Raw genomic sequence first — 27327 nt, 5'->3', positions numbered from 1 at the left:
CTACAGGTATATAGATAAAACCAAGAGCAGACTATCTACAGTCAGAAATAACCAGCATAATTTAGTTACCAAAAGATGAATCCAGTACCCAGATGTAGAGCACATGGTAAAAATAATGTGACTGACTTTATTGGTTACTACACAACTTGTGCTATTTCCAGTCTCCTCTCAGATACTAGCTTCACTGGACAGTGAAGATGGAAACTCTTTTGTTCACCATTCATCGTGTTCTCCAGATTCCACCAAGAAGGAGCATCTTCAGGGATGTGAAGTGATTCAAGACAAACATTATCATAATACAAAGACATCACAGAAACATAATCTGTACAGTGTATTAACAGTAATTATCACTATACTGCTTAGTACCATTCATACCTGTGCAATTGAAATTTAACGAGTAAAATAATAAGACAGCTGTTTCTTTGAAACAAGCTGCTGCCTCCTCAGCATCACTATATAGCTGCTGTTCGACTACTATTAGAAGCTTAATATTTACTTAATTACAAGTGTATCTTTCAAAGAAAATATATTTACATCTTTAAATACTGAGTCCTCTAGTACAGACAGTGTTAGAAGATTCCTGACAGCTCTTAGGGCTATAGTCAACTTTCATCTATGTAGCACTAATGGCTGGAGGTGAAAACAGTAGCTATCTACAGAGCTGTGACAACAATGAGGCATTGCCATAGAGACATTTACAAATTTTATTATGTGACTGGCTGAGGTTGGCTTGAAAAGCTGCTGTGTCCAGCCCAACTGTCAGGGACCAACTTGCACCAACTCAGCTATATATCTCATACATTATCACTTAAACATTTTAACATACACCTTTACAATACACACTGCAATGTGCCATCTAGCTATCGGAGGTTTTCAATCACTGAATATAGATATTCAGGTAATTTTTAGAAAGAGTGGCTAAGAAGTGTGTTTTTAACTTTCATTTGAACTGGTAGGGATAACCAATTTCTTGCTTAACTCAGATGGGACATTGCTGAATGTCTTATTACCAAAGCACCAGATGACTATGACTAAAGTGCAGCAACTAATGGAGGTCCAGTGTGGGCTGCAATAATCATGGTCCAGTGTGGGCTGCAATAATCGTATAGCAGCAAAACTTGGTAGATATGCTAATGCGTTAATGTGGAACTGATTTGCCCTGCAAAAAAATTAGTTCCCATTTTGGGCACCAGGTGCAAATCTGACACTGCACACTGTTTGTATGATTGTACGACATCCACGCTGTCATTTTCCAAGCAAGAACGTGGCTATCGAAAAGAGAGATGGTGCACTGTTAGTGAAACTGTTATTTGTGAACAGTGGCAATTACAGTGCTGCACTGAGAAAATACTGCCGACTGAAACATCTGAGGAGAGGCCCCATGTCATTATGTGGTTTAAAGATGATAATGAAATTCGAAAACATGGGTAAGCTTGGTGGGGCACCTAGAAGAGGAAGGTGTCCTAGCATTTCTTTGATGGCTCCAGTTTTCATACTGAACAAATTGTGTAAGCAGTGGCTAATAATAAGATCAACATTATTCCGTTCTCACTTGTTTGACCTTTCCTGCCTACATACCTAATCCATCACATATGGAAACATTTCAAGTCTTTCTTGCATTCCCAGCATCAGATTGGCACCAGGTGGCCAAAATTGGAACTAATTTTTTTCGCAGTGTAAATCAGTTTTGCATTAACACATTAGAAACTTTACCAAGTTATGTTGCCATATGATAATTACAGTCCACACTGGACCTCCATGAGTAGTTGCACTTTAATTATAATCACCTGGTACATACACCCTTCTGAACCCTGGAAAAGAACACCAAAGTCTACATGAAAATTATTTTTGTGCCTTGTATTGTGAGTGTATATACCACAGTTCAGTTGAAAATGGTCTTTATTATAAACAACAAAAATTATTGAAAGTAAATGTATGGGAAGGAAGCAAAAGAATTCCAAGATCCTTAAAAAAGCTTCTGCTGGATTTACAGTTATCTGCTTTGTATAATGTTTTTCTTACTGCTCACTTCTGCTGTACGAACACTTTATTTACTTTAGGTACATTAGCTCATAAGATAATTCCATAAAACATGGTGTGAAAATATGCAAAGTAAGCCCTTTTCTTTTCAGGTCAACTGAATGAGAGATGTTCCTAAGGGAATAATACACTAAACTGAGGTTTTTTGTTTTGTTTCATTATTTACCACATGCTCCATTACACACTATGTGTAATACTACATATATGTATTTTGTGTGTTTGTGGGTGTAGTATACTGTTTGTGTTGGCTGATGATGATGGTGAGAGAAGGGACAGGGCGAAACCCTACTCTTCACGAATATCTCCATAGGGGCTGCCAAACTTAATGTCCTCATCGGATGGACAGATCACCACCAACAGAATCACATACCATCATTTCATGAGAGAGTGTGGAGGGGCCTGATATTTAAATCAGGATGTTGGCACAAAATATGGCGATCAAGAACTTTATGCATATACTGGCAGTGAAAATTTTTTTCGCCGCCAGGATTTGAGCCCGCTTACCCCCAGGTCAAGTGCCACCATGCAAGTGTGCATTAGCAACCTGGGCCACAGGGGTGGGTGATAGCCTGAGCGTTTTCATTAACATATCTACATGTTTACTCCATTTTTATCTTGTTATCCAGGAGAACCCTGGGAAACACAATGTATGTCATTCATTGTATGACTATTAACATCTAATTCTGGTACAAGATGGTCGTTTGGAATAGAATAATATGAGTCTTTGTGAAACAAAAAATTAAACTGTTTGGTGTAAACCAATTGTAGACCTTGTAGACCTGTTCAGTTATTATCTGAGCTGTCTTTGCTATGGCTGAATTTATACTCTTGATTAGTATGTTTGTGTAATCAGAAACATTACATTTTTTAATAGCCCTTAAAAGTCACTGTAAGGTCATTTATGTAGGTGAGAAACAAGAATGGACCTATAATGACTCCTCTGGCACTCCACACATTATGTTCATCCATCCAGTCTGTTAATGAGATCTTCTGCTGTCTGTGACGGAGCTAAGATACCAGCCAGGTGAGACAGTTGCCATTTATGACCAAACACTTTAGTTTTCTAAGTATATTTATAATAATATATGAAAAGGACAGACTGCTACTCACTGTAAAGATGACATGTTGAGCTACAGACAGGCAGAACAAAATGACTGTCACACCTTGAGCTTTTGGAAAAAACCTTCTTCAGGAAGTTAAATACAGACACAGTCACACAAGCAGGCACACCTCAGACACAAGTGACTGCAACCTTCCAGCTGCTCTGGCCAGAATGCAGTTGTGTCCGGTTGACTGGCAGCAGCAATCAGGATTAGGGTGTGGAAGGGGGAGGTACAGCAGGGTACAGGTGAGGGACAGAAATAAGCACTGCTGGACAGAGTGGGCAGGGCTAGATAGTGGCAGAACAAGGCTGCCACGTACAGGGGGAAGCGGTGGGAGGGGGGGGGGGGGCAGGGACCAGAAAAGGAAAGGAGTAGAGTAAGGGAAAGACAGGTAGCTGCATTGGCAGGCAGCAGTGCACAACAAGGGTGAGGGAATGTGAATTTACAGGAGGCAATAGGACAGAGCAGCACAAACTATTGAGTGGAGAGCGTACATGCAGTAGGTTACCATAAGATGATGCCAGGGTGATTTCAGGAGCAAATAATGTGCTGTGAAGATAACTCCCATCTATGAAGTTCAGAAAGGCTTGTGATGGAGGGGAGGACCCAGATGGCCTGGGTTGTGAAGCAACAACTGAAATAAAGCATGTTACATTCATCTACATCTACATCTACATCCATACTCCGCAAGCCACCTGATGGTGTGTGGCGAAGTTGTAGAATTTTGGAATAAACGTGTTTGAGTATAATGACTTTTCTGGAGACAAGAAATTTACTCTGTAGGAATCAGCAAGGGTTTCGAAAAAGACGATCGTGTGAAACCCAGCTCCTGCTATTCGTCCACGAGACTCAGAGGGCCATAGACACGGGTTCACAGGTAGATGCTGTGTTTCTTGACTTCCGCAAGGCGTTTGATACAGTTCCCCACAGTCGTTTAATGAACAAAGTAAGAGCGTATAGACTATCAGACCAGTTATGTGATTGGATTGAAGAGTTCTTAGATTACAGAACACAGCATGTCATTCTCAATGGAGAGAAGTCTCCCGAACAAAGAGTGATTTTGTGTGTGCCACAGGGGAGTGTCGTAGGACCTTTGCTATTCACAATACACATAAATGACCTTGTGGGTAACATCACAAGTTCACTGAGGCTTTTTGTGGATGATGCTGTAATATATCGAGAGGTTGTAACAATGGAAAATTGTACTGAAATGCAGGAGGATCTGCAACAAATTGACGCATGGTGCATGGAATGGCAATTGAATCTCAATGTAGACAAGAGAAATACGCTGCAGATACATAGAAAGAAAGATTCTTTATCATTTAGTTACAATATAGCAGGTCAGCAACTGTAAACAGTTAATTCCATGCATTATCTTGGAGTATGCATTAGGAGTGATTTAAAATGGAATGATCATATAAAGTTGATCGTCGGCAAAGCAGATGCCAGACTGAGATTCATCGGAAGAATGCTAAGGAAATGCAATCCGAAAACAAAGAAAGTAGGTTACAGTACACTTATTCGCACACTGCTTGAATATTGCTCAGCAGTGTGGGAACTGTACCAGATAGAGTTGATAGAAGAGATAGAGAAGATCCAACGGAGAGCAGCGCACTTCGTTACAGGATCATTTAGTAATTGTGAAAGCATTATGGAGATGATAGATAAACTCCAATGGCAGACTTTGCAGGAGAGACGCTTTGTAGCTTGGTACGGGCTTTTGTTGAAGTTTCAAGAACATACCTTATCCGAGGAGTCAAGCAGTATATTGCTCCCTCCTACATATATCTCGCAAAGAGACCGTGAGGATAAAATCATAGAGATCAGAGCCCACACAGAGGTATACCGACAATCTTTCTTTCCACGAGACTGGAGCAGAAGGGAGAACCGATAGAGGTACACAAAGTTCAGCTGTACGTTGTGCCACATGGTGATCCACCTTGTCGTTGGCCACAGTTTGGCAGTGACCATTCATCCTTGTGGACAGTTGGTTGGTAGTCATACCAGTATAAAAAGCTGTGTAATGATTTAAGTAGCTCTTAGCACAGGTGGCCCAACCTCTGACAGGGTACAATAAGCCTGTGACAGGATTGTAATAGCAAGTGCTATGTGGGTGGATTGGGCAGGTCTTGCACCTGGGTCTCCCACAGGGCATTGATTCCTGTGGAAATGGGTTGGGACTGGATGATCTAGGGATGAACTAGGATGCTGTGGAGGACGGGTGGTGACAGAACACCACTTTAAGAAGGTTGGGAAGGAGCTTAGGTAAGATGTCCCTCATTTCAGGGCATGATGATAGATTATCTTTCATCCGATAGATCTATGATCAGCCCTGAAATGAGGGTCATCCTACCCAAGATCCTTCACACAGCCCTTAAAGTGGTTTCCTGTAACCTGCCAAACCGCCACAACATCCTAGTCCATCCCTATGTCATTCCCAATCCCAACCACTTGCCACAGGGGTCATATCTCTGTGAAAGACCCTGGTGGAAGACCTGACAAATCTACCCTCCCAACACTTACTATTCCAGTCCTGTCACAGGCTTATCCTGTCCCAGCAGAGGCCGAGTCACTTGTGAATGAAGCCATGTCACAGACCAGCTGTGCTGAAGTCACTACACAACTTTTTATACCGGTATATCTAGCAAACAGCTGTCCACAAGGATGAATAGCCACTGCCAAACAGTGGCCAAGATCAAAGTGGATCACCCTGTAGCACAACATGGAGTTGAACATAATGTGCTTCATTTCAATGACTACTTCATAACCTGGGCCATCTGGATCCCTCCCACCACGAGCTTCTCTGAACTGCAGAGATGAGGTGCTATCCTTACATCATATTTCCACTCACGAAATCATCCCGGCTCAACCTACAGTAAGCCACCATCCCCACACCTTCCACCCAAGTTTCCACCCCCTCTGTCCTATCACCTCCTCCCAATGCAGTCTGCTCGCCTTCACTGTATGCCGTTCTAAGTCAGCACATCTTCTACACTTTTCCCCTTCTCTGCTCCGCATTCCCCACCCACAGCCTACTAGTGCTGCACCTGGCAGTCTTGTTCTGCCACCACTTAGTCCCGGCACACTCTGTACAGCAGTGATGATTACTCTCCCCCCCCCCCCCCCCCCATACCCTGCTATCCCATCCTTTTCCCTGCCCCACTCGTGATTGCTGCTTCCAGTTGCATTTTGGTCGGAGCAGCCAGAAGATTGCAGTCATGTGCACGTGAGGTGTGCTTGCTTAAGTGACTGCATGTGTTTTTTCCTTTCTGAAGAAGGCTTTGGCTGAAAGCTCAATGTGCAACAGTCTTTTTGTTGTGACTGTCTGAAACTTAACATGCCATCTTTACAATGAGTGGTAACCTATCCTTTTCATAACAGTATTGAAATTCCAACCTATACTTTCCATTGTTTGATTCTCACTAAGTATAATTTTTTGATTCATGATATCAAGAGTCTTTGGTAAGTTTCCATAATATACTGACAGATAATAATTTTTCTTGTTTAGCTCTGCTTGCACTTTGTTTGTTTAATGTTGTATTTGCTGTGTGTGGAGAATTCTTTATGAAACACAAATTAAAGGCAGTTAACAAGTTCTGGTCCATAAATGAGTCATTATTCTATCATAGGCTACTTCCTCAAATACTGCTAAGAAGACTGGAAGGAGTGATATAGGTCTGTCACTAGTGATGGATTGCATATCTCCATTTTTGGAGATGGGTATTGGTTCAAATGGCTCTGAGCACTATGGGACTTAACATCCGAGGTCATCAGTCCCCTGGAACTTAGAACTACTTAAACCTAACGAACCTAAGGACACACACACATCCATGCCCAAGGCAGGATTCAAACCTGCAACTTTAGCTGTCGCGCGGTTCCAGACTGAAGAGCCTAGAACTGCTTGGCCACACCGGCCGGCTTAAAATGGGTATTATTAAAGCATATTTTCATTAAATCTAGCAGCAAATATCTCCCAAGTCATTGATTAATTACAAAGATACCTTCAGGGTAATCCTATCAAGTCAGCACAAGATCTTAGTGCTCTATTAGAAACACCATTTTAGAGAGAAAAATCACTAATTTTTAATGAGCTGATGAATTCTATTCATTTAGAGGTTGCATTTTTTGAGAATAATGTACGTATTGTATGCAGTGTCTGCATGATTAAATCTAAACACATCTGTATTTGGTTGTTTATTACTCTATGCAGTGAGCTGACGAATTCTACTTTGGGGTTGTATTTTTTGAAACTAATGTTTGTTTGTATTGCAAGCAGTGTCAGCACAAATAAATCTAAACACATCTGTACTTAGTTGTTTATTACTCTATGAAGTGTTTGCAATGACAGTAAGCACATAATAACTGAATCTAGTGGCCAAAACTTGAAAGCATCACCATTTCTTCCAGAGCCCAGAGCTATTTTCGGGGGCTCATTTTCATTTTGATGACTAGTTTTGTTTGTTCCTTTTTTAAGCATGTTCCAAAGAGTTTTTGCTTTATTCTTGGAGTGTTTTATTCTTGAGCACAGTAAATGGGTTTTGCTTTTTTTAATGTCTGAATGGAGGATTCAACAATGCTGCTGGCAATCAAGTTTCAAATCCTGACTATTGCTTGTTCTCTGAATTATGAAGGGCTCTCTCTCTTATTAACACAACATACTTTAATCCTATCTGTTATCCACACCTTTCATTGCACCATATATCTCATTCCACACACCCCATTGGCTCAGTCTCCTCTAGTCTCTACAACTATCTCTCCTGCTATCTATCCCCTATTCCCAATCTTCCATCCTTCTGTTTCTACAGTAGTGTCTCCCTCCTTTCCTTCTCCGTTTGAATCCTGGCACAGAAACATTTTCACTGCCAGTATTGCTGTGGGAAAAGGATGACAAATGACGGAGTTCAAAGGTGGTCCTTATGACAGACATTAAGCTTGGCAGACTCCTTGGTGCTATTCATAAGGAGTAGGCTATGTGTTGGGATGAGGATGATCAACCTATTGAACTGGACCTTCATAATGGCCTTTTTAGTATGTTTTTGAGAGAAGCCTATGTATCAATAGCAGTCTTCACTGTCTTCCTGCATTTCATCCACAAACATATCACTGTGCTCTAGTAAATACTCACCACTGTCATCCACAACACAATGTTACACAACTGGAACATTATGCTAAATAAAAAGGAGAGTGGCTTTAGCTTAATATTTCAGTGGACCCAAAGAACATCAATTGAAATGGATCACAATGTTCAAGTTGAAATTAATGCATAAGCAATGCAACGCCTATAGCATGAGTAATTCTAGACATAGCACCTATGGATCTATAGGTGTGTTTATCTACAACTGCACTTAAAACAAACCAAGTTTTCTTTATTTTTTTAGTTATAGTATGAATCACATGCAATTAACATTCCTTTAACAAGCATAGTATTTATTTGAACCTGTTCTTGATGAGTCAGGTGAAATAATTATAAATCACTAAAAAAACAGCAAAAAGAAAGGGAAAGAATCCCCCCCCCCCCCCACACACACACACACAGACACACAAAATATTATGAAAGAAAACTTATGGGATATGATGTGATACAAGATAAATGCAGAACATACAATACCTTGCTGCATTACAGCATGTAACAGCTGTGTAACCTTCAGTATCAAAAGTGGGTGCAAGGGAAGGCCACAACTACCAGATTTCAGACAGCTGAAGCTGTTTTGTTATCTTTTATAGTTTATCCGTTGCCAGAAAGCCCACTTTTAATAAATAAAAAGGGAAATTATGAAGTGACTACGTTTATCCTAACATTATTAATACTATCAGCCACTCCTACTCAAAAGTAATTGCCTCCTCAGCTTTGAGAAAAAATGTAATACAGAAAAGCAAATTATATGTTAGCTGATCAGTATTCACACAGAAAATATATAACCTTTGTGATAAGTTGCATACATTAAGGAGGATAAGTGACTGCCACAACTGAAAGTAATGATAACATTGTTGTGAAAATGATAGACTGCTACTCACCATAAAGAGGGGATGTTTGAGTAGCAGACAGACTTGCCAAAAACACTGCTAAATATGTGAGCATTCAGTCAAACAAACGGCCTTCTCCTAATGAAGACAACACACACACACACACACACACACACACACACACACACACATTCACAACTCAAACACACATTGACCACTGACATACAGTGGTAACGTGTGTGTGAGTTGTGCTTGCATGAATATATGTGTTGTCTACTTTAGAAGAAGACCTTTTGGCCAAAATCTCACATTTTAACAGTCTTTTTGTTGTGCCTGTCTGCAACTAAACATCTCTATGTGGTGAGTAGCTATCTACGATTTTCATAATACTGTCATTACTTTCAGTTGTGACAGAAACTTAGGTCTGATGGCAGTGATAGTTTAAGAAACAGTGTTTTGATCAAATGTTTCATCACCAATTTCACTTAAATATAATGACCATCATTCAAATCATGATGACAGAGAAAAAGACAGATCTTTATTTATTTTCAGACTCACCGGAATCTTGTGAAACAAGAAATTCTTGATGTTTCTAGCTTCTTTTAGGTTGTCCAGCACCACTTCCCTTATTTGACAAGAGAATGGTCTTAACATCATTTCTGGCCACTGCATGCTGCATAGGCTGTTACAAACACACAATGGTCATCACTATTAGCTAAATAAACAGCAAAGATTTCCTCTAAATCTAGTCCAAAATTCATATCTTACTCGATTTGCCTCTGAACAAAATACAGGTCGAATAATGTAATAAACAGTAACAGCTACAGAATAAACAAAAGATGACAATACATTATAGACGAGTTGGCATAAGATGATCCTTGACAGCTGTAGTGAGCTGGGTGCAGCAGCTTCATAGGCGTACCTCAACAAATCACATGCCACGATTTTGCCACAGCTGTTTAGAGCGCTACCGTTTTTGCCTGCAGCAATTATCACTTTGCACCTGAATGTTGGCAAGAGCACTGTGAGCTGTCAGGGATCTTCTTAGACCATTTCAACTATAGCTTTCACCCCGTGATAAACAAGAGGAAAGGGTCTCTAGAAAAAAATGTTCATAAATAAAGTGCATCCTGAATATGTTATGACTGGACATGATACACACACCATTTCTACTTCAAAATTACATAATGCATTAATTTTACAGATCAGTGATATTAATATGATTCTGTTGCAAAATATGTGCAAGAAACTACATATTGCACATGCAATACAGAATTCTGTGCAGACAATATGTACACTTGACGTGCCATTCAAAGTTGTTTTGGAACTTCTACACCCCTATTCCTATGTGTACAGCTACAGTTCTATAACATAGTGCTTTACTGCTTTACCATCATTTCTATACAGGGAAGAGATGGATAAAGAAGAATATCTGTACCTGATATGAATTCTCGCCTTTGACTAGTAACATAGAAAACACGAAGAATGCTGCAAACAACCTGGAGACTCCTATAACGTAATATCAGTGGTGATTTCTTCAAATGCTCTATGCTACAGATCAGTCAGTCACCCCAAGTGTACTTTTTAGAATCATATTTTTTCGATTTACCAACTCATAACCTTTCAACCTAACCAAGACCTCAGGCAACGCTACAGATCAGTCTGTCACAACAACCAAGTTTTTTTGCTGTCAGTATTTGTATGCTTCCTCAACTGAACAACTGAATATACACAATAAAATGTGATGCCACAGCACCCATTACTGTTATGTCAATTGTATAGTATATTCTCCTTAACTAAATAAAAACTAACATGACTGTGAGTTCTGAGACTGTGAATCAGGAACCATCAATCATCATGCTTGTTTTATGACCATAAGTTGTCAATATACCATAAAATAAATATATGTCCAAGCTTTTCCAGGAAAACACACTTGTAAAGATGACACATTGGTCTAATATCAAACATATAACTGTAATGGACTAAACTTTGAACTAAGAGTTAGCTCAATACCACAAGCTCGATAATGATATAGATACAAAACCTAACAATAAGCAATGATGGAAATACGCAGATTTTTGAAGGCACTGCTGTTATACTGTGCTCCAAATAGCTCACAATTCAGGACCAAAAGCAAAGACTGAAATGAAATGAATCATAGTGAACTGCGGACAATAGTTGATACTGCAAGTAAAATGCTATTGGGCTTCCAGCCGGCTGGCAGTGTTAATATACCATGACGTTTTAACGGGTGTCACACTCAATGTCTTCGCAAGAAGACACTCACTGAAACAGCATTGTATTTTAAAACTGCCACCCATATGGAAACCCGAGCTTTCCAATAACAGTGCACGTCGGGAGAGCCTGTATTCACAGAGAACTTATATTGCCACAGATGGGTTTGAAGGTTATAATTTAGTTGTGAATTGGTAGAGCCAATGAATGTGAATGCATTAAAAAGACTGCAGTAATACACTGTAGCACAGCCTGATGTCTACATTCACATAATCTTTAATGCTTTTTTCATTACAAAATTTAAAGTGCAAGATATTAAATTCAGAAAAATCTGTTTTGAATAAAAGAAATTTCCTTCCAAGTATTTTGGTGCCTATTATGATTCGTAAATTACAAAAAATTTCATGGTGACCCAACTGTGTAATTCTTAACATGACCTGTGTCAAAAATATTCTTTTTAGGTTTTCTTTCACAAGTTTGACGTTAACAACATCTGACATCACTGAATCATCTATACTTCAAACATGGAAAATCCAGGATGGAATAATGACAAAATTATTAAAATATTATGAAAAAGATAGATTGCTGCTCACCATATAGCTGAGTCACAGACAGGCATAGCAAAGACTCTAAGCATGTAAGCTTTCAGCCAAAAGGCCTTTTTCTTAATTAAACAAAACACACACACACACACACACACCTGCACGCATGACCATTGTCTCTTGTTACTGAGACCAGACTCTAACGCCAGTCTGTGACTCAACATCTCAAATGTATGGTGAGCAGCAATCCACCTTTTACATAATTTTACCATCTACATTTGGTGGAATTCATTATTTTCATAAGCTACAAAGGAACTGAATAATAAGTATAAAAAATTATGATCGAATGAAAATTTGGGTATTTATTTTTCCACACAAATATCACCTGTTGAATTAGTGCCACTAGCACAAAGTGCTCCTTTCATCTATTCTTATTATGCTCTCATGAAGTAGTGTCTTACACTGGGACTTACATAACCACTGCCAATGAGAGGTAACAACTCCAACAAGAGAAGCAGGTTACACACTGGCTATATATACCCTAGGGTCATTGTCAGACATTTCTTCAGTTCTCACAGCAGGACGCTGTATGTAACTGTAACATAACCACGTGGGGTTTTTTATCCAGATGCCAGCCTTCTTATCACGTTTGTGTCAAAATATGCTTATTTAAAGTCCAGATTTGATTCACTTAGAATGTTTGGCATTTTCAAGCAATATACTATAACACGAAATATTCCATTGATGACTTAGATGCTCCTTTTATAATTAACTCATTGGCCATTAAAGCTAATAATACAGCTGGTAGTGCATATGCTAGTTTGGGAAGTCTTTATGTCTTTCTCAACTTCAGGTAAATGTAATGAGCAACTTTTAACAATGTGGTAAGGACTTAGCAAGTCCGACCTCCGTTTTATACAGTCACCGGATGAGGAGCCGTGCGGGTGAAACAATCTCTGCTTCTCCCCCCCCCCCCCCCCCCCCCTCCCCGAGTGCATCAGTACGCCCCTTAATCTGTAGTTCGTCCTTCCGAGAAAGCAGATGTCATACACGAAAATAAAGTTCACCGAAATGTTGCTCGTAATGAAGATTGTAATATTTTTATGTATAAAATGTTTAATAATGATCCAAACCGCAACAATTACGTACTCATTACCAGGAAAGGAAACAGGACCTAGGAAACTGAGTACAGTACCATACAACACAGTAACACAGTAGTCAACAATGGCTGCGTCACACAACAGTCAGCTGGGCAATGTTGGTTGCGACCAAAAATAATGTCTACCGGTGGAAGCCTTCCGCTGTCTTATGACTTCTAACGATTTAAGGATAGGAAAGTACGACGCTGATAGATCAACTATGACTTAACGAACTGTAACGCTACTGATATGATTTGTTACAATGTTATCAATAAACCTATTCACCACAAAAATCATCAGTCGCCACAAACGTTCGAATACCACACGCCACCGTACGAAAACCCTGACATAGCGAAAAATCTTCTCAATATCTGATGCGTATATAAGAACGGTTTAAAACTCGGAAACAAAAAGCGATCTCATTACAGCATCTCTGAAACCCCCATCAGACTCGCAATTATGGGCCGATCTTGTTACATCACACAACTTTTACCATTTGCAACAAAGCAGCAAAACAACATATACATTTAGAACTTATATGCTTCACCTAACATACAGCCTTGCTAATTTGGTTCCGGAGGGAGAGATATACCATAATTCATGGGCTATCTAAAATGAGCCACGTTGCCAACCATCGCGCTTTATTTTGTGTATAGATCTTCCCTCAGACGACTATGTACTATTTTTTTTTTTTTAATGTCCAAAGCCTATTTAAAGCGATTAACGTATAAACTTTTCACGGTAGTGGTTCCAATGCAATTAGAATCTGCATCTCCCTTTTTTATCCTGTTAAAACCCGTGTAATTTAAGTCAAGTGCAAGATTCTACTCTACTATTCTTTGACTGTGATCCTCAACCCTTCCCCCCCCCCCCCCCCCCTCCAAATTGAAATTCACTGTAAGTGAATTTCACTTAAATTAACAACCCTTAGAATCACACTGCAATATCTACTTTTCCAGCATAACGAGTGCGACGTTCAGTCGCCCAGTTAACTTCATCCGAACCAGCAGGTAGAGTACCGGTACCTATTTCTGTTACAGATATTCCATACCTGTATCATAACAACAAGAACTGCATTCATACAAAAGACCTGCAAGTTGAGTGTATAGTGACGGGGTCACACGATATCTACCTCTACATACATACTCTGTAAACCAACGTAAAGTGCATGGCAGAGAGCACTGAACCACATTTCTGGTTTCTTCATATTCTAATCGCGTATGGAGCGCGGAAGAATGCTTAAATACATCTGAGCACCTTGTAATCTTGCCTTCACAAACTTTAAGATACATAGAGGCCTGACGAATATCTTTAGATTCTTCACATAATACTGGTTCTTGAAACTCTGTAACAAGTTTTCTGTGGGATAGCAGGCATCTGTTTTCATGCGTTTTCCCGTTCAGATTTTTCAGTAATTCCGTGACGCCGTCAAATAAACCTGCGTGAGTTTAGAAATAGCTAATACAAAAAAAATATCAGCACTGCCTCACGAATTGTATTGTTCCGGGTGCTTAGTGTCCGCAAAAACAAACTACAGACATCTTCATTATTTGTTATTTGTCTCTTTCCACCGTAATCGCACAAATCGCGTGTTTGCCAATCTCTAACAACAAACAATTTTATGGCGCAGTAAGCGGAAAGTTCGTTAATCGCCCTCGGATTATAATGAGCGATGTTGGTCTATCACAGCTGCCGATTTTATTTGGACTGTCATTTCGAACTTAGACTACCGTAAATTCCCCAACTACGGTCCTTGAGCACAACTATGGTCCAAACTGTTATGAAGACTCCACCCAGTCCCGTTTGGTAACGGCCGAGAGCTACCATCGCTCTCGAAATTCTGAGGTGCTCTGCCCTCTACTGGCAGGGTAAGAAACTGCGAGGTTGGTCACGGTAAAGCACCAACCACACTTCACAGTAGCCATAGCGAAAACGCAAAGAGGCTTGTTTTCAACTTGGTTGTCCGACTGTCCTTCGTACTGAGAGCAAGGTAAGAGTTATCTCCTTTGAATTGCTTTTATTCAGCTTTTAATATATTTGGAATATATTATCTTTTGTTTGGTGCATATCTGCTGACGTTATCTATGAGAAATGTGCAATAAAAGTAAAACGTGTGACATTGAGCACATCAATGGTGCACTTTCCAGGGTGGACCATATTTGTGTCCCATGCTCTTGACTGTTAAAAATACATTTCTTGGCATGTAATTAATAGCATGAAGACAAATGGCATTTTTAGGCAACTCATAGACAGCAATGAGTGATCGTGAGAGATCAGTGAGGAAGACTGAGGGTCCCCCATACAAACCTTATTCTGAAGCTGTGACACAACAATATTTGGAAGATATTGAGGCAAAAAGACTATTGTCTCGCAAGAGTATATGTGTGTGGCACCTCTGGTGTGAAGAGCCATGTCTTTGAACCGATGTTCTTTGACTTTACTTTCAGTTCACTTTGTCTATGTCTCGCTGCACACCATGTTCGATAATTCTCTTGTATTTGTTTTGTTCAGTGTTAAAATGTTCATTCAACGGCAAAAGTGTGTTATTACAGTTCTACGCCACATAATACCTACAATGGTGACCCTGACATCATCGGCATGTGTTCGAAAATTATTTTGTGCTTCTTTTCATCATCAACGGACTTCATGTGCCAGTCCACATTGTCTTCAGAATAATGGATCCTACAAGTGTCTTCCAGTGCAAGCATAGCAGACCTAATTGACTTTGCTTCTGATTATGAATATACAAGTATACCAAAAGTGCGTCTGGTTAAAAGTGAACACTTACCCATTCCCAGCCATGCTGGCAGCCACTTAACCTTAACCGGCTCAACATGGCCACCATCGAGTGCAACTACACAGCAGTGCTGGTTCCATGCTACTCATGGGGACACCGCCCACTACTGCCGCACACCTTGCACCTTTTCCAACCAAGACCGGTGGGCATGCTTAGGCACCACATCGCACCATGATCCTTCATGACACCTTCCTTCTGATGCCTCACCACTTGCTCCAGCGGCACAACGCCTCTACGCCACTGATTTGTCATTGGGCACTCGCTTTCTAATCAACATAGGCTCCAAAGTCAGCATTATCCCAGCCAAGCACATGGGCAGCATGATTTCTCGTGCTAACCTTGCTCTGATCGCTGCAAATCACTCTCCTATCGCAGTCCTTGGCTTCACCTGTCACCGGTCGCCGCCTCTCCTTGGACTTTCCACATCGCCAACTTGGATGAACCTGTGATTGGGTTGGACTTCCTACACCATTACGAACCTTCGCCAGACCTGCAGGCCGCCACACATCTGGTTCTACCGTTCCGGGCTCGAACGAGTTCAGCACGACTTCGCTCTCTGCCTCCTTGGCAGCACTTTCTACATATGCATCTCTGCTCGAGCATATTACTACACAGCTCTCCGGTTTGCCAGCTGTGCAACCACAAATCGACAAGCTCCGCACACAGAACGAGGCATTATGCGCCAGCATTGCCGGCGCCTCTGCTGATTTGTCACATGCTTGGAGTACAATCGACAGCCTGTCTCCAGAGCCACTTCTTTTGGAACTGTCATCTGCTTCTACTGCATCTTCACACTGCATCACTCATGTGTCGAGTATCCCTCCCCCTACTACCGGTTCCACGCCATCGCTGGTGAATCTACAGGACGCTCATGCTCTTGCTTCACAGGATTCCTTGCATCGTGTGGCTGCTGCACCATGCCCTCAGTTGTCATCTGCAGTCGACACCCCGCCCACACCACTCCGGCACTGCAAGGATGCTCATGTTCTCGCTTCGCGAAATTCCTCACATCGTGCGCTAGATGCAACCTTCATGTGCCACACTGGAACGAGGATTTTGTGTTGAAGTGAGCTAGCTTTGCCTCTGTGCTCCACACTGCAGGGGCGGCGAGAAGGGGAGGGGGGGGGGATGCTCCATGGCGGCCATGGCGTGAAGCGCCATGTCTTTGAACTTATGTTCTTTGACTTTACTTTCAGTTCACTTTGTCTATGTCTCGGTGCACCGTGGTTGTCAGATTACCTTGTATTCACTTTATTCAGTGTTAAAATAAATGTTCACTCAACTGCGAAATAACAGTTAGCATTTTCAACGTAATTTTGATGTTCTTTGTGGTTTTCACACTTAAAAATATGACATATAGAAGACTCACTCATCTAAGACAAAGACAGGGATTGGCAATGCACACTTTGTTATATCTATATAGGCTGGTGTACAAGAGGACGAAAGTAATTTTCGCTTGATATGTCACTGCCAAGCAACATAGCTCGACGAAATTTGGACCATGCCTAGAAAGTACTGCTATTTTATTGTACGGAAGGTACCTGAAAGAAATACGCAATGAGACGAACAGAAATTATACTTTTATTTAAGGACAGTGGTAGCTGCTGCTTAAGAGCACAAGAACATCCTAACTTTTGACAACTTGTATATTTATTGGTTATTTTTCTCTGAGTGCTGCTAAGCATAACATAGATATGGTAATCTGAAACATACGGCTCTTAAATTTATTGATGCTACACTGCTGCTCCTCTAGACTCCATGAAACTTGGCATCAGGGTCGCGAGCACATCAGTTGTGCACGTTTCGAGCTGGCATGACAGAATTGCCTTATGAGTCAAATACATATAGATATGGTAAACAATGTGCATGGTTGCAGTTCGTGGCATGCACAGCAGGGCCTTACCATTCAACTACAAGTTTACATCAATGCCACCAAGTGATAGCACACTGCAGCGGACATTTATATTTGTTCCTTTGGCAGTTGGCATAAATCCCGTTAGATGGTAGCACACTCCTCAGACATTCACTATATATTAAAACGATATTTGTCATCATTATAATATTATTATTACTATTATTATTTTTAGCAGTGGCTGGAATTGTATAAATTTGTTCATAATCATAATATTTGTACAGCAGTTGCTATTTCACACTTTCAACATTATCTAAAATTAATGAACATACAAAATTTCTACTCATGAGCCGCCACTGCTTAAGCACAATAGTTACACTGTAGTCACCACAATTCATGGTGTTACAAAAGGTGGGACACAATGCTCAGTTGGATGTGTAATCACCAGAGTAGGCAAAATACCTGCTCTGGAGTCTGCTCCTATGCTGGCGACGAAGTTGGTAAGCTGATCATACGGTAGGCCGCTCCATTCCTCCAACGGCAACTGCTGGATGGTCATTACTTCATGTACGGTCTGGCCTGTCCATTCCCCAGACTTAAATCCCATCAAGCACATGTTTGATGCGTTGGGGAGGCGTACTGCAGAGCGTCCATGAGCACCAACTACCATCGAGCAGTTGTCAGCCACACTAATGGAGAAATAGAATGCTCTACCACGAGAACTCCTTATTAACCCTGTGACCAGCATGGGAGAACACTACAGAGCATACAATGCCGTCACACACACCATTAAGTACCATGTTCCATCTTTTGTAGTGCCCAGGGGTCGTCACAAACCACAGTGACTTCAATGTATTTACTGTCTTTGAATAAAAGTGTCACTTGTGTTCGTCTTATTGGGCGTTTGCTGTAGTGATTTTCCGTAATATATTGTGGCATTTCTTTCTACACTCATGCTCATAAATTAAGGATAATGCTGATACATGGTGAAACAACGCTCTGGTGGGCGGTTTGCGGGTTTCAATCGCCTCGGGGTATGACCGTGCAATGCATTTGGCCTGCAGTCGTCGCACGGTGGCGCTGGCAGCAGTACACATACGCAGAGGTGTATTGGTGTATGTCAGAGTACAGTACAGCGAGTATGTGTGGAGACGTTTTCAGACGTGCCAATGGTGACTGTGTGTTGAAAATGGCTCAAAGAACACATATTGATGACGTTATGAGGGGTAGAATACTAGGGCGACTGGAGGCTGGTCAAACACAGCAGGTCGTAGCATGGGCCCTCCGTGTGCCACAAGATTATTGCAACGATTCCAGCAGACAGGAAGCGTGTCCAGGCATTACAGTACGGGACGTCCACAGTGTACAACACCACAAGAAGACCAATATCTCAGCATCAGTGCCCGCAGATTGCTGCGGAGTACTGCAGGTAGCCTTGCTCGGGACCTTACCACAGTCACTGGAACAGTTGTCTCCAGACACACGGTCTATAGACGACTAAACAGACATGGTTTATTCGCCCGGAGCCTTGCAAGGTGCATTCCACTGACCCCTGGTCATAGGAGAGCCCGTAAAGCCTGATGTCAAGAACACAGTACATGGTCATTGGAACAGTGGTCCCAGGTTATGTTCACGGACGAGTTCCGGTATAGTCTGAACAGTGATTCTCAGCGGATTTTCATCTGGTGTGAACCAGGAACCAGATACCATCCCCTTAATGTCCTCGAAAGGGATCTGTATGGAGGTCGTGGTTTGATGGTGTGGTGTGGGATTATGATTGGTGCACGTACATCCCTGCATGTCTTTGACAGAGGAACTGTAACAGTTCAGGTGTATCAGGACGTCATTTTACACCAGTATGTCCGTCTTTTCAGGGGTGCAGTGGGTCCCACCTTCATCATGATGGGTAATTATGCACGGCCCCACCGAGCTGCCATTGTGGAGGAGTACCTTGAAACAGATATCGGGTGAATGGAGACCTAAACCCCATCGGGCACATCTGGGATGCTCTCAGTCGACGTATCACTGCATGTCTTCAAACCCCTATGACATTTCAGGAGCTCTGACAGGCACTGGTGCAAGAATGGGAGGCTATACCCCAGCAGCTGCTCGACCACCTGATCCAGAGCATGCCAACCCATTGTGCGGGCTGTGTACGTGTACACGGTGGTCATATCCCATATTGATATTTGGGTACATGCATAGGAAACAGTGGCGTTTTGTAGCACAAGTGGTTCGGGATGGTTTTCTCAATTTATCAGCAATACCGTGGACTTACAGACCTGTGTGGTGTGTGTTCCCTATGTGCCTATGCTATTAGCGCCAGTTTTGTGTAGTGCCACGTTGTGTGGCACTACATTCTGCAATTATCCGTAATTTATGAGCATGAGTGTACATATGGTCCAAGTTTCATGTAACTGTCACTTAGCAGTAATACACCATGCGAAAATTACTTTTGTCCTTAATTTTTGCACATCAGTGTAAGACCATGGTTTTTGTTAATAAGTTTAATTTGAGGTGATGTCTAATGAAGCAAAATTGGCAGAAGGTTTTTTCATGTCATAAGATAGAAATATAGGCTTTTCTCTATTGATGTATTTCGTAAGGTTGCTATTATGACACATAGTCAAAATATGGATGTGTATTTAGAAGCTAGAGGGTAATAGCATTGGGGAGTTGCGAGAATAAGTGAAAATGCATCTTTGGCCCCAACACTGTGTTTATTGGTCTTGTGTTAAGTGCGGCGGGCAGAAGCAGTCAGGTATCAGTCCCTGGCGAGCTCTCTTAGTGTCGTAACGCTCCTGAGCATTTGACTTTGAAATAACTCGTCTGGGGATAAAAAGAAAGTTTTCTGAAATACTGGTTGATCTCGTGAAATAGTCCAAGGTTTAATTATCCTGATATCCAGTTTTAGGCAGCTTCATGTAGTATTCTGTGAAGTTTTATTACAGAGGGGAAGGCTACCAGTAGCAGTGGTGGTTGCAGTGTAAGAGCACAAGAACAGCCTAACTTTCGACACCCTGCGGATTTATTGGTTACTTTTCTTTGAATGCTGTTAGCGTAACATAGATGCTGCAATCTGGAATATATGGCACTTAAATCTACTGATCTACTACTCCTCTAAGACTCCGTGACATTCGGCATCAGGGTCGTGTGCACACCTTCAGTTGTGCACGTTCTAAGGAGCTTTTGTGCAAGCGCAACTCGCGTGACGTAACTGCGTTAATGGCCAAGTATATAAGGATTTGATAAACAGTGTGCACGGTTCACTGTGTGCACAGCTAGTCCTTGCCACTCTACAAGAAGTTTATGGCTGTACCACCAGTGGTAGCACACTGCGGCAGACTTAGACCCCCGTTTGCTCGGCATAAATCCTGCTAGATGATGACACACTCCTCAGATATGCTAATTCATTCACTATAGACTGCAGTAAAATTAGATCGGGCCTCAGTATATGTTATTTTTGAACTGACAGTAAACCTATTTTGTAGGTTTCTGAATGAGTTATGGTATATTATGTTATTAAGTTTATCATGCAGTAATCCATTTGAGGGGCTGACAATGAGAACTATAAGGGCCTAAAGCACATCACCGTAGGTTGTGAGACTGTAGCATTTATTCACGATTCTGAAATCTGTTGACCTTATGGTGAGTCCGGTTTATCAGTGCTCTAGGTCCACACTGTATATATGAAAATTCACGAAAAGCTGGATCACTGGTTTCTCTGATATTCACTTAAAACTGGGATCGACGGCAGTGTGCTTTAGGCCCTTATGGATCTCAGCGCCTCGTTTGTGTTCCAGACAGGTGACCATGTTAGCAGACATTACTATTTTAGTTTAATCACTTCCAGCTTCCGTTTGGAGTTTGGTTGTTGACTGTGGAAGAATCGACTTTCGAATGCCGTGTAAACATGAACTATGTTGAATCTATTTTAAATGCTAACAGAAAAGTAAATCTGTGAGGACGGGTCGTGGGTATGCTTGGGTAGCTCAGTCAGTAGAGCACATGCCCGCGCAAGGCAATGGTTCCGAGTTAGAGTTCCGGTCTGGCACACAGCTTCAATCTGCCAGGAAGTTTCACATCAGCGCACACTCTACTGCAGAGTGAAAAATCTCATTCTGGGAACAGAAAAGTAAATTACGGCGTAAAGTTAGCCGCAAAGGAACTGGGGCCTCCGAGAACATATCCTCTGACTGAGTGACGAAATCAGATAAGCTTGACTACAAGCGAACTTTTAACAAGGAAGCGTACAGTTAGCACAAGCTCGAAAGAACATCTGATTTTCATCCCGGAAGTAAATTCGTGAAATACATTTGTTAGAAATCCTGTTCATTTGTCCGAAAAAAAGGAAAAGCTTGAAAATTCCCACTTACACAAAATTGCGAAATGGAGAGTTGGAAAAGCTTACGCATAATTTCATTATTGCCCTAAACTTTACTTAACTATGAACAAAACAACAAAAGTAAAAAATAAAATTGTTTTTTGTCATATAAGTTATGCATATTATTGTTATTATTATTATTAATGTTGTTATTATTATTGACTGTGGCTGAAAGATGTATAACATTGTAGATAAGCGTAACTGTTATACAGCAGATGCTATTAATTTCACGCTCTCATATTTTTCTGAATCTAAAAATTTGTGAACACCCAGCCTGCATATTCGCGAGCCGCCACTGAACGGTAGTGTTGCCAAATGTCCCGATTTCTGCGTAATGTCCCTGTTTTTAGAGATGTCATGACACTTCCGCACGAAGCCTAACCCGGGACAATTGAAGATTGGTGGTAAGTTCTATGGGACCAAACTACTGAGGTCATCGGTCCTTGTGCTTACACACTACTTAATCTAACTTAAACTAACTTACGCTAAGGACAACACACGCCCATGCCCGAGGAGGACTCGAACCTCCTACGGGGGAACCGCGCGAACCGTGACAAGGCGCCCCAGGCCGCACGTTTACCCCGCGCGGCTTTACGCCGGACACGAAGTGTCCCGACTTCTGGGCACTGCTAACAATTCGAAATATAATGCGTATTCACTTCAGAAGTGGTCGAACACATAAAATTTCCGAACTGACTTCCTGAACGTGTCGATGGCAGTAGCGAAGGAAGTTTAAATAACGTACACCAGAGATCGCGAGAATCCAGTTAACTACGGGTACGCCTTAGGGATTAGGACATACCATACGTGTGTGTTTCTCAAATACTCAGCCCTGTGGCTTCCACTGTTGTATTATTACCGCTACGCCGCTGTTTCCCAAGGACGTTTGGCTACCAGAGGACGGCGACTCCATAATTTCCTGAACTATAGCACCGCCAGAACACCTGACTGATTCGCTACTAATATCCGCCAAAAATCGGTTCTCTTGCCGCTTATAAGCGCGTAGCATTTCTTACCGGTAGTTCAATTTCTGTTGTGCGTGTGTTCATTCTAAGTGACCAGAAACGGCTGATACACGACTGTGTTCGCAGCTGTGAATACTTACAGGGAATGCCGACACTGAAAATGTGTGCCCGGTCCGCAAATGGAACCCGGATTTCCGGCTTTACGAGAGCGATCGCATTATTTGCTTTGGCTGTCCATGTACTACTCACGGCCAAACACAAACTTCCATATGTCGTCGTTCGTTCGTCACGTGCTTTACTCGTACACGCATTATGTAATACCCTTACAGGGAAGGAGACTTTAACTGAAAACCTTTCTTGGTACAATAATTTACCAACAGCCGTATGTATTGTAGAAATTTATTTTATGAACTTTTTATGTGCTACCAGTTTCGGCATTACATTGATGCCATCTTCAGGCCCCTGTACAATGAGTAGAACAAATGTACTATTAGAAAAAATATAGAACATAATTTACCAATTGACAGGTATCATGTTAACTATGTAAGTGGCTCAAAAAGACATATTGTATATCATTAAAACTATACGTAACATTAGGGCAAGTATGCTTCTGCCTATGTCATGCTGCTGTTAATAATTTTCACCGTTTTACTCGAATATAGCATGATAGATGAACATATGTATACGCTTTTATTCATAAATCCGCACCACACAGTTGTAAAAGGCCATGCCAACACATCACTGGCGCGAAATTTGAACAAACGTCACATTTCAGATGTAGAAACACGCCTACCAACTTTCGTCTATGTCGCACAATTCCTTACTGGTGTTGCGACTTTTTTTCCGTTAGTCTGTTATAAGAAGATATCTAACTAATGAGTGAAAATACGCGTTCAGTTTTATATCCTGACTTTTTGTCCTTGAACCACGGAATTTTTGAACCACTGTTCCCTAAGTTCCGATGACAACACTAACTCTCACTAACAATAAATGGATTTATCAGTTTGAACCTTCATGAAACGCTGAGTTCACAGAGATACCGTCAACGGTTACCAGACGCCGTCGGTAGCGGTTGCCCGATCACATCAAATGGTTCAAATGGCTCTGAGCACTAAGGGACTTAACATCTGAGGTCATCAGTCCCCTAGAACTTAGAACTACTTAAACCTAACAGACCTAAGGACATCACACACATCCATGCCCGAGGCACGGTTCGAACCTGCGACCGCAGCGGTTGCGCGGTTGCAGACTGAAGCGCCTAGAACCGCTCGGCCACGCGGGCGGCCGGTAGCTTGGTGACAGTGATTCTGGTCTTCTTCGTCAGTTTTTGGTTCGATCAAGGAGTTTAGGTTGCGGCAGAATCTGTTTTATCAAGGAAGCTAGAATCTATTTTGGCCCCGTTGGACGAGATGGATGCCACATAATCGCCCAATGACCTCCTCCATGCCAATCAGCGCGGATTCCGAAAGCATCAGTCGTGTGAATTCCAACTCGCGCTTTACTCGCATTGAATACCGAAAGCCATCAATCGAGACAGTTACGTACAGACAGTATTTCTCGAATTCCGAAAGCATTTGACTCAATACCACTACTACAAGTACGGTAGTATGGGGCGTCAGCCGAAATTTGAGGCTGAATGACGACGCAGCACGTTATCACGGATGGAGAGGTAACTTCGGATGTATCCTAGGAAAGTGCGTTGAATCCCTTGCTATTGACCTTGCGGACAACATTAGGAGTAACATCAGATTTTTCGCAGATGATGGATGCAGTTATCTATAGTGAAGCATAGTCTGAAAAAAGATGCAGAAATATGCAGTCAAATCTTTATAAGATCTCAAAATGGTGGAAAGATTGTCAACTTAAAAAAAAAAATGTTTAGAAGTGTAAAATTGTGCACTTCACAAAACGAAAAAAAAATTATCCTGTGACTAAAATGTCACAGAGTCAAAATTGGATTCGGGAAATTCGTACAAATACCTAGGTATAACATTTCGTAGGGTTATAAAACGGATAGGGAAACTCATACAAATACTTAGGTGTAACACTTCGTAGGGTTATAAAATGCAGCGATCACATAGACTCAATGGTGGGTAAAGCAGGTGTCAGACTTCGGTTGATTGGTAGAATACTGGAGAAGTACAATCAGTCTTCAAAGCAGATCGCTCACAAATCATTCGTGTGACACATCCTAGAATATTGCAGAAGTGTGTGCAACCTGTACCAGACTGACAGGGGATATTTGACGCACACAGAGAAGGGCAGCATGATTACTCACAGGTTTGTCTGACCCGCGGGAGAGTGTCACGGAGATGTTGAAAGAGCTGAACTGGCAGACTTGTTCCTGATTCCAATCAAGGACAGTTGCCAAGATGAGAAACATAGAAGTAGATATCCTCGGCGTAACGAAGCTGCTTAAATCACTTAATAAAGGCAAGGCCTCCAGTCCAGATTGTATACCAGTCAGGTTCCTCTCAGAGCATGCTGATAAAATAGCTCCATATTTAGCAATTATATACAACCACTCGCTCACAGAAAGATCCGTACCTAAAGACTGGAAAATTGCTCAAGTGTCACCAATACCCAGAAAGCGAAGTAGGAGTAATCTGCTGAATTTCAGGCCTATATCACTAACTTTGATTTGCAGTAGGGTTTTGGAACGTATACTGTGTTCGAACATTATGAAGTACCTCGAAAAAAACGATTTATTGACGCACAATCAGCACGGTTTCAGAAAATATCGTTTTTGTGAAACACAACTATGTCTTTATACTCATAAAGTAAAAAGTGCTATCGACAGGGGATATCAAATTGATTCCATATTTTTAGATTTCCAGAAGGCTTTCGACACTGTTCCTCACAAGCGTCTTCTAACCAAACTGCGTGCCTACGAAGTATCGCCTAGTTGTGCGACTGGATTCGTGATTTCCTGTCAGAAAGGTCACAGTTCGTAATAATAGACGGAAAGTCATCGAGTAAAACAGAAGTAATATCCGGTGTTCCCCAAGGAAGTGTTATAGGCCCTCTATTGTTCCTTATCTATATTAACGACATAGAAGACAATCTAAGTAGCCGTCTTAGATTGTTTGCAGATGATGCTCTCATTTGCCGTCTTGTAAAGTTATCAGATGATCAAAACGACTTGCAAAATGATTTAGATAACATATCTGTATGGTGCGAAAAGTGGCAGTTGACCCTGATAAGTAAAAGTGTGAAGTTATTCACATGAGTACTTAAAGAAGTCAGCTAAATTTCGATTAGGAGATAAGTCACACAAATCTGAAGGCTGTAAATTCAACAGAATACTTAGGGATTACAATTACAAATAACCTAAATTGGAACGATCGCATAGTTAATATTGTAGGAAGAGCAAACCAAAGAGTGTGATTCATTGACAGAACACTTAGAAGGTGCAACAGGTCTACTAAAGAGACTGTTTACACCACGCTTGTCCGTCCTATTCTGGAGTATTACTGTGCGGTGTGGGATACGCGTCAGGTGGGACTGACGGATGACATCGAAAAAGTACAAAGAAGGGCAGCTCGTTTTTTATTATCGCGAAATAGGGGAGATAGTGTCAGAGACATGATACTTGAATTGGAGTGGCAATCATTAAAACAAAGGCGTTTTTCGTTGCGACGGGGTATTCTCATGAAATTTCAATCACCAGTTTTCTCCTCTGATTGCGAAAACATTCTGTTGGCACCCACCTACATTGGGAGAAATGATCATCATGATAAAATAAGAGAAATCAGGACTCGCACAGAAAAATTTAAGTGCTCGTTTTTCCCGCGTGCCGTTCGAAAGTGGAACGGTAGAGAGACAATCTTCCAGGCACTTTATTGTAAATAGCAGAGTAATCACGTAGACGTAGATGTAGAACTGGTTTGAAGTACATTCTGGACAATCTTAGCGAATTATTTGGGCACCCAAGTCTCCCGACATGGATCCCATCGAGATTTGTGGGACGTAATCGGGAGGTCAGTTCGTGCGCAAAATCCTGCAAACGCAACACTATCGCAATTACGGATAGCTATAGAGACAACTTGGCTCAATATTTCTGCAGGAGGCTTCCAACAACTTGTTGAGTCCATGCCATGAACAGTACCTGCACTACGCCGGCAAAACGAGGTGTGACACAATATTGGGAGGTACCCCATTGTTCTTGTGACCTCAGTGTCAGGCTACGTGCAGTCAATTTATATGAAATATTTGAATTGTTCGGAACTTGTGGTTTCCAATAAAATAGCGATTTCAGACCTTAGATTCCGAGACATACCCCTGTTGTTATAATATTTTCTCATCC

At 41.5% G+C, this 27327-nt stretch overlaps 1 protein-coding gene across 1 annotated transcript in view; it reads right to left on the bottom strand.

Moving 5' to 3' along the window:
- LOC126281900 (proline-rich protein 12-like) overlaps nt 1-27327 on the bottom strand; it is a 53610-nt gene that overhangs the window by 6591 nt on the left and 19692 nt on the right. Inside the window, exon 4 of the mRNA XM_049981223.1 lies at nt 9666-9789. Coding sequence (XP_049837180.1) covers nt 9700-9789 — 90 coding nt within the window. The 3' untranslated portion in view covers nt 9666-9699. The remainder of the gene's footprint in view (nt 1-9665; nt 9790-27327) is intronic.

This window comes from Schistocerca gregaria, chromosome 7 (genome assembly GCF_023897955.1).
Source record: "Schistocerca gregaria isolate iqSchGreg1 chromosome 7, iqSchGreg1.2, whole genome shotgun sequence".
Taxonomy (NCBI): domain Eukaryota; kingdom Metazoa; phylum Arthropoda; class Insecta; order Orthoptera; family Acrididae; genus Schistocerca; species Schistocerca gregaria.
This window is presented reverse-complemented; position numbering and strand designations above follow the sequence as displayed.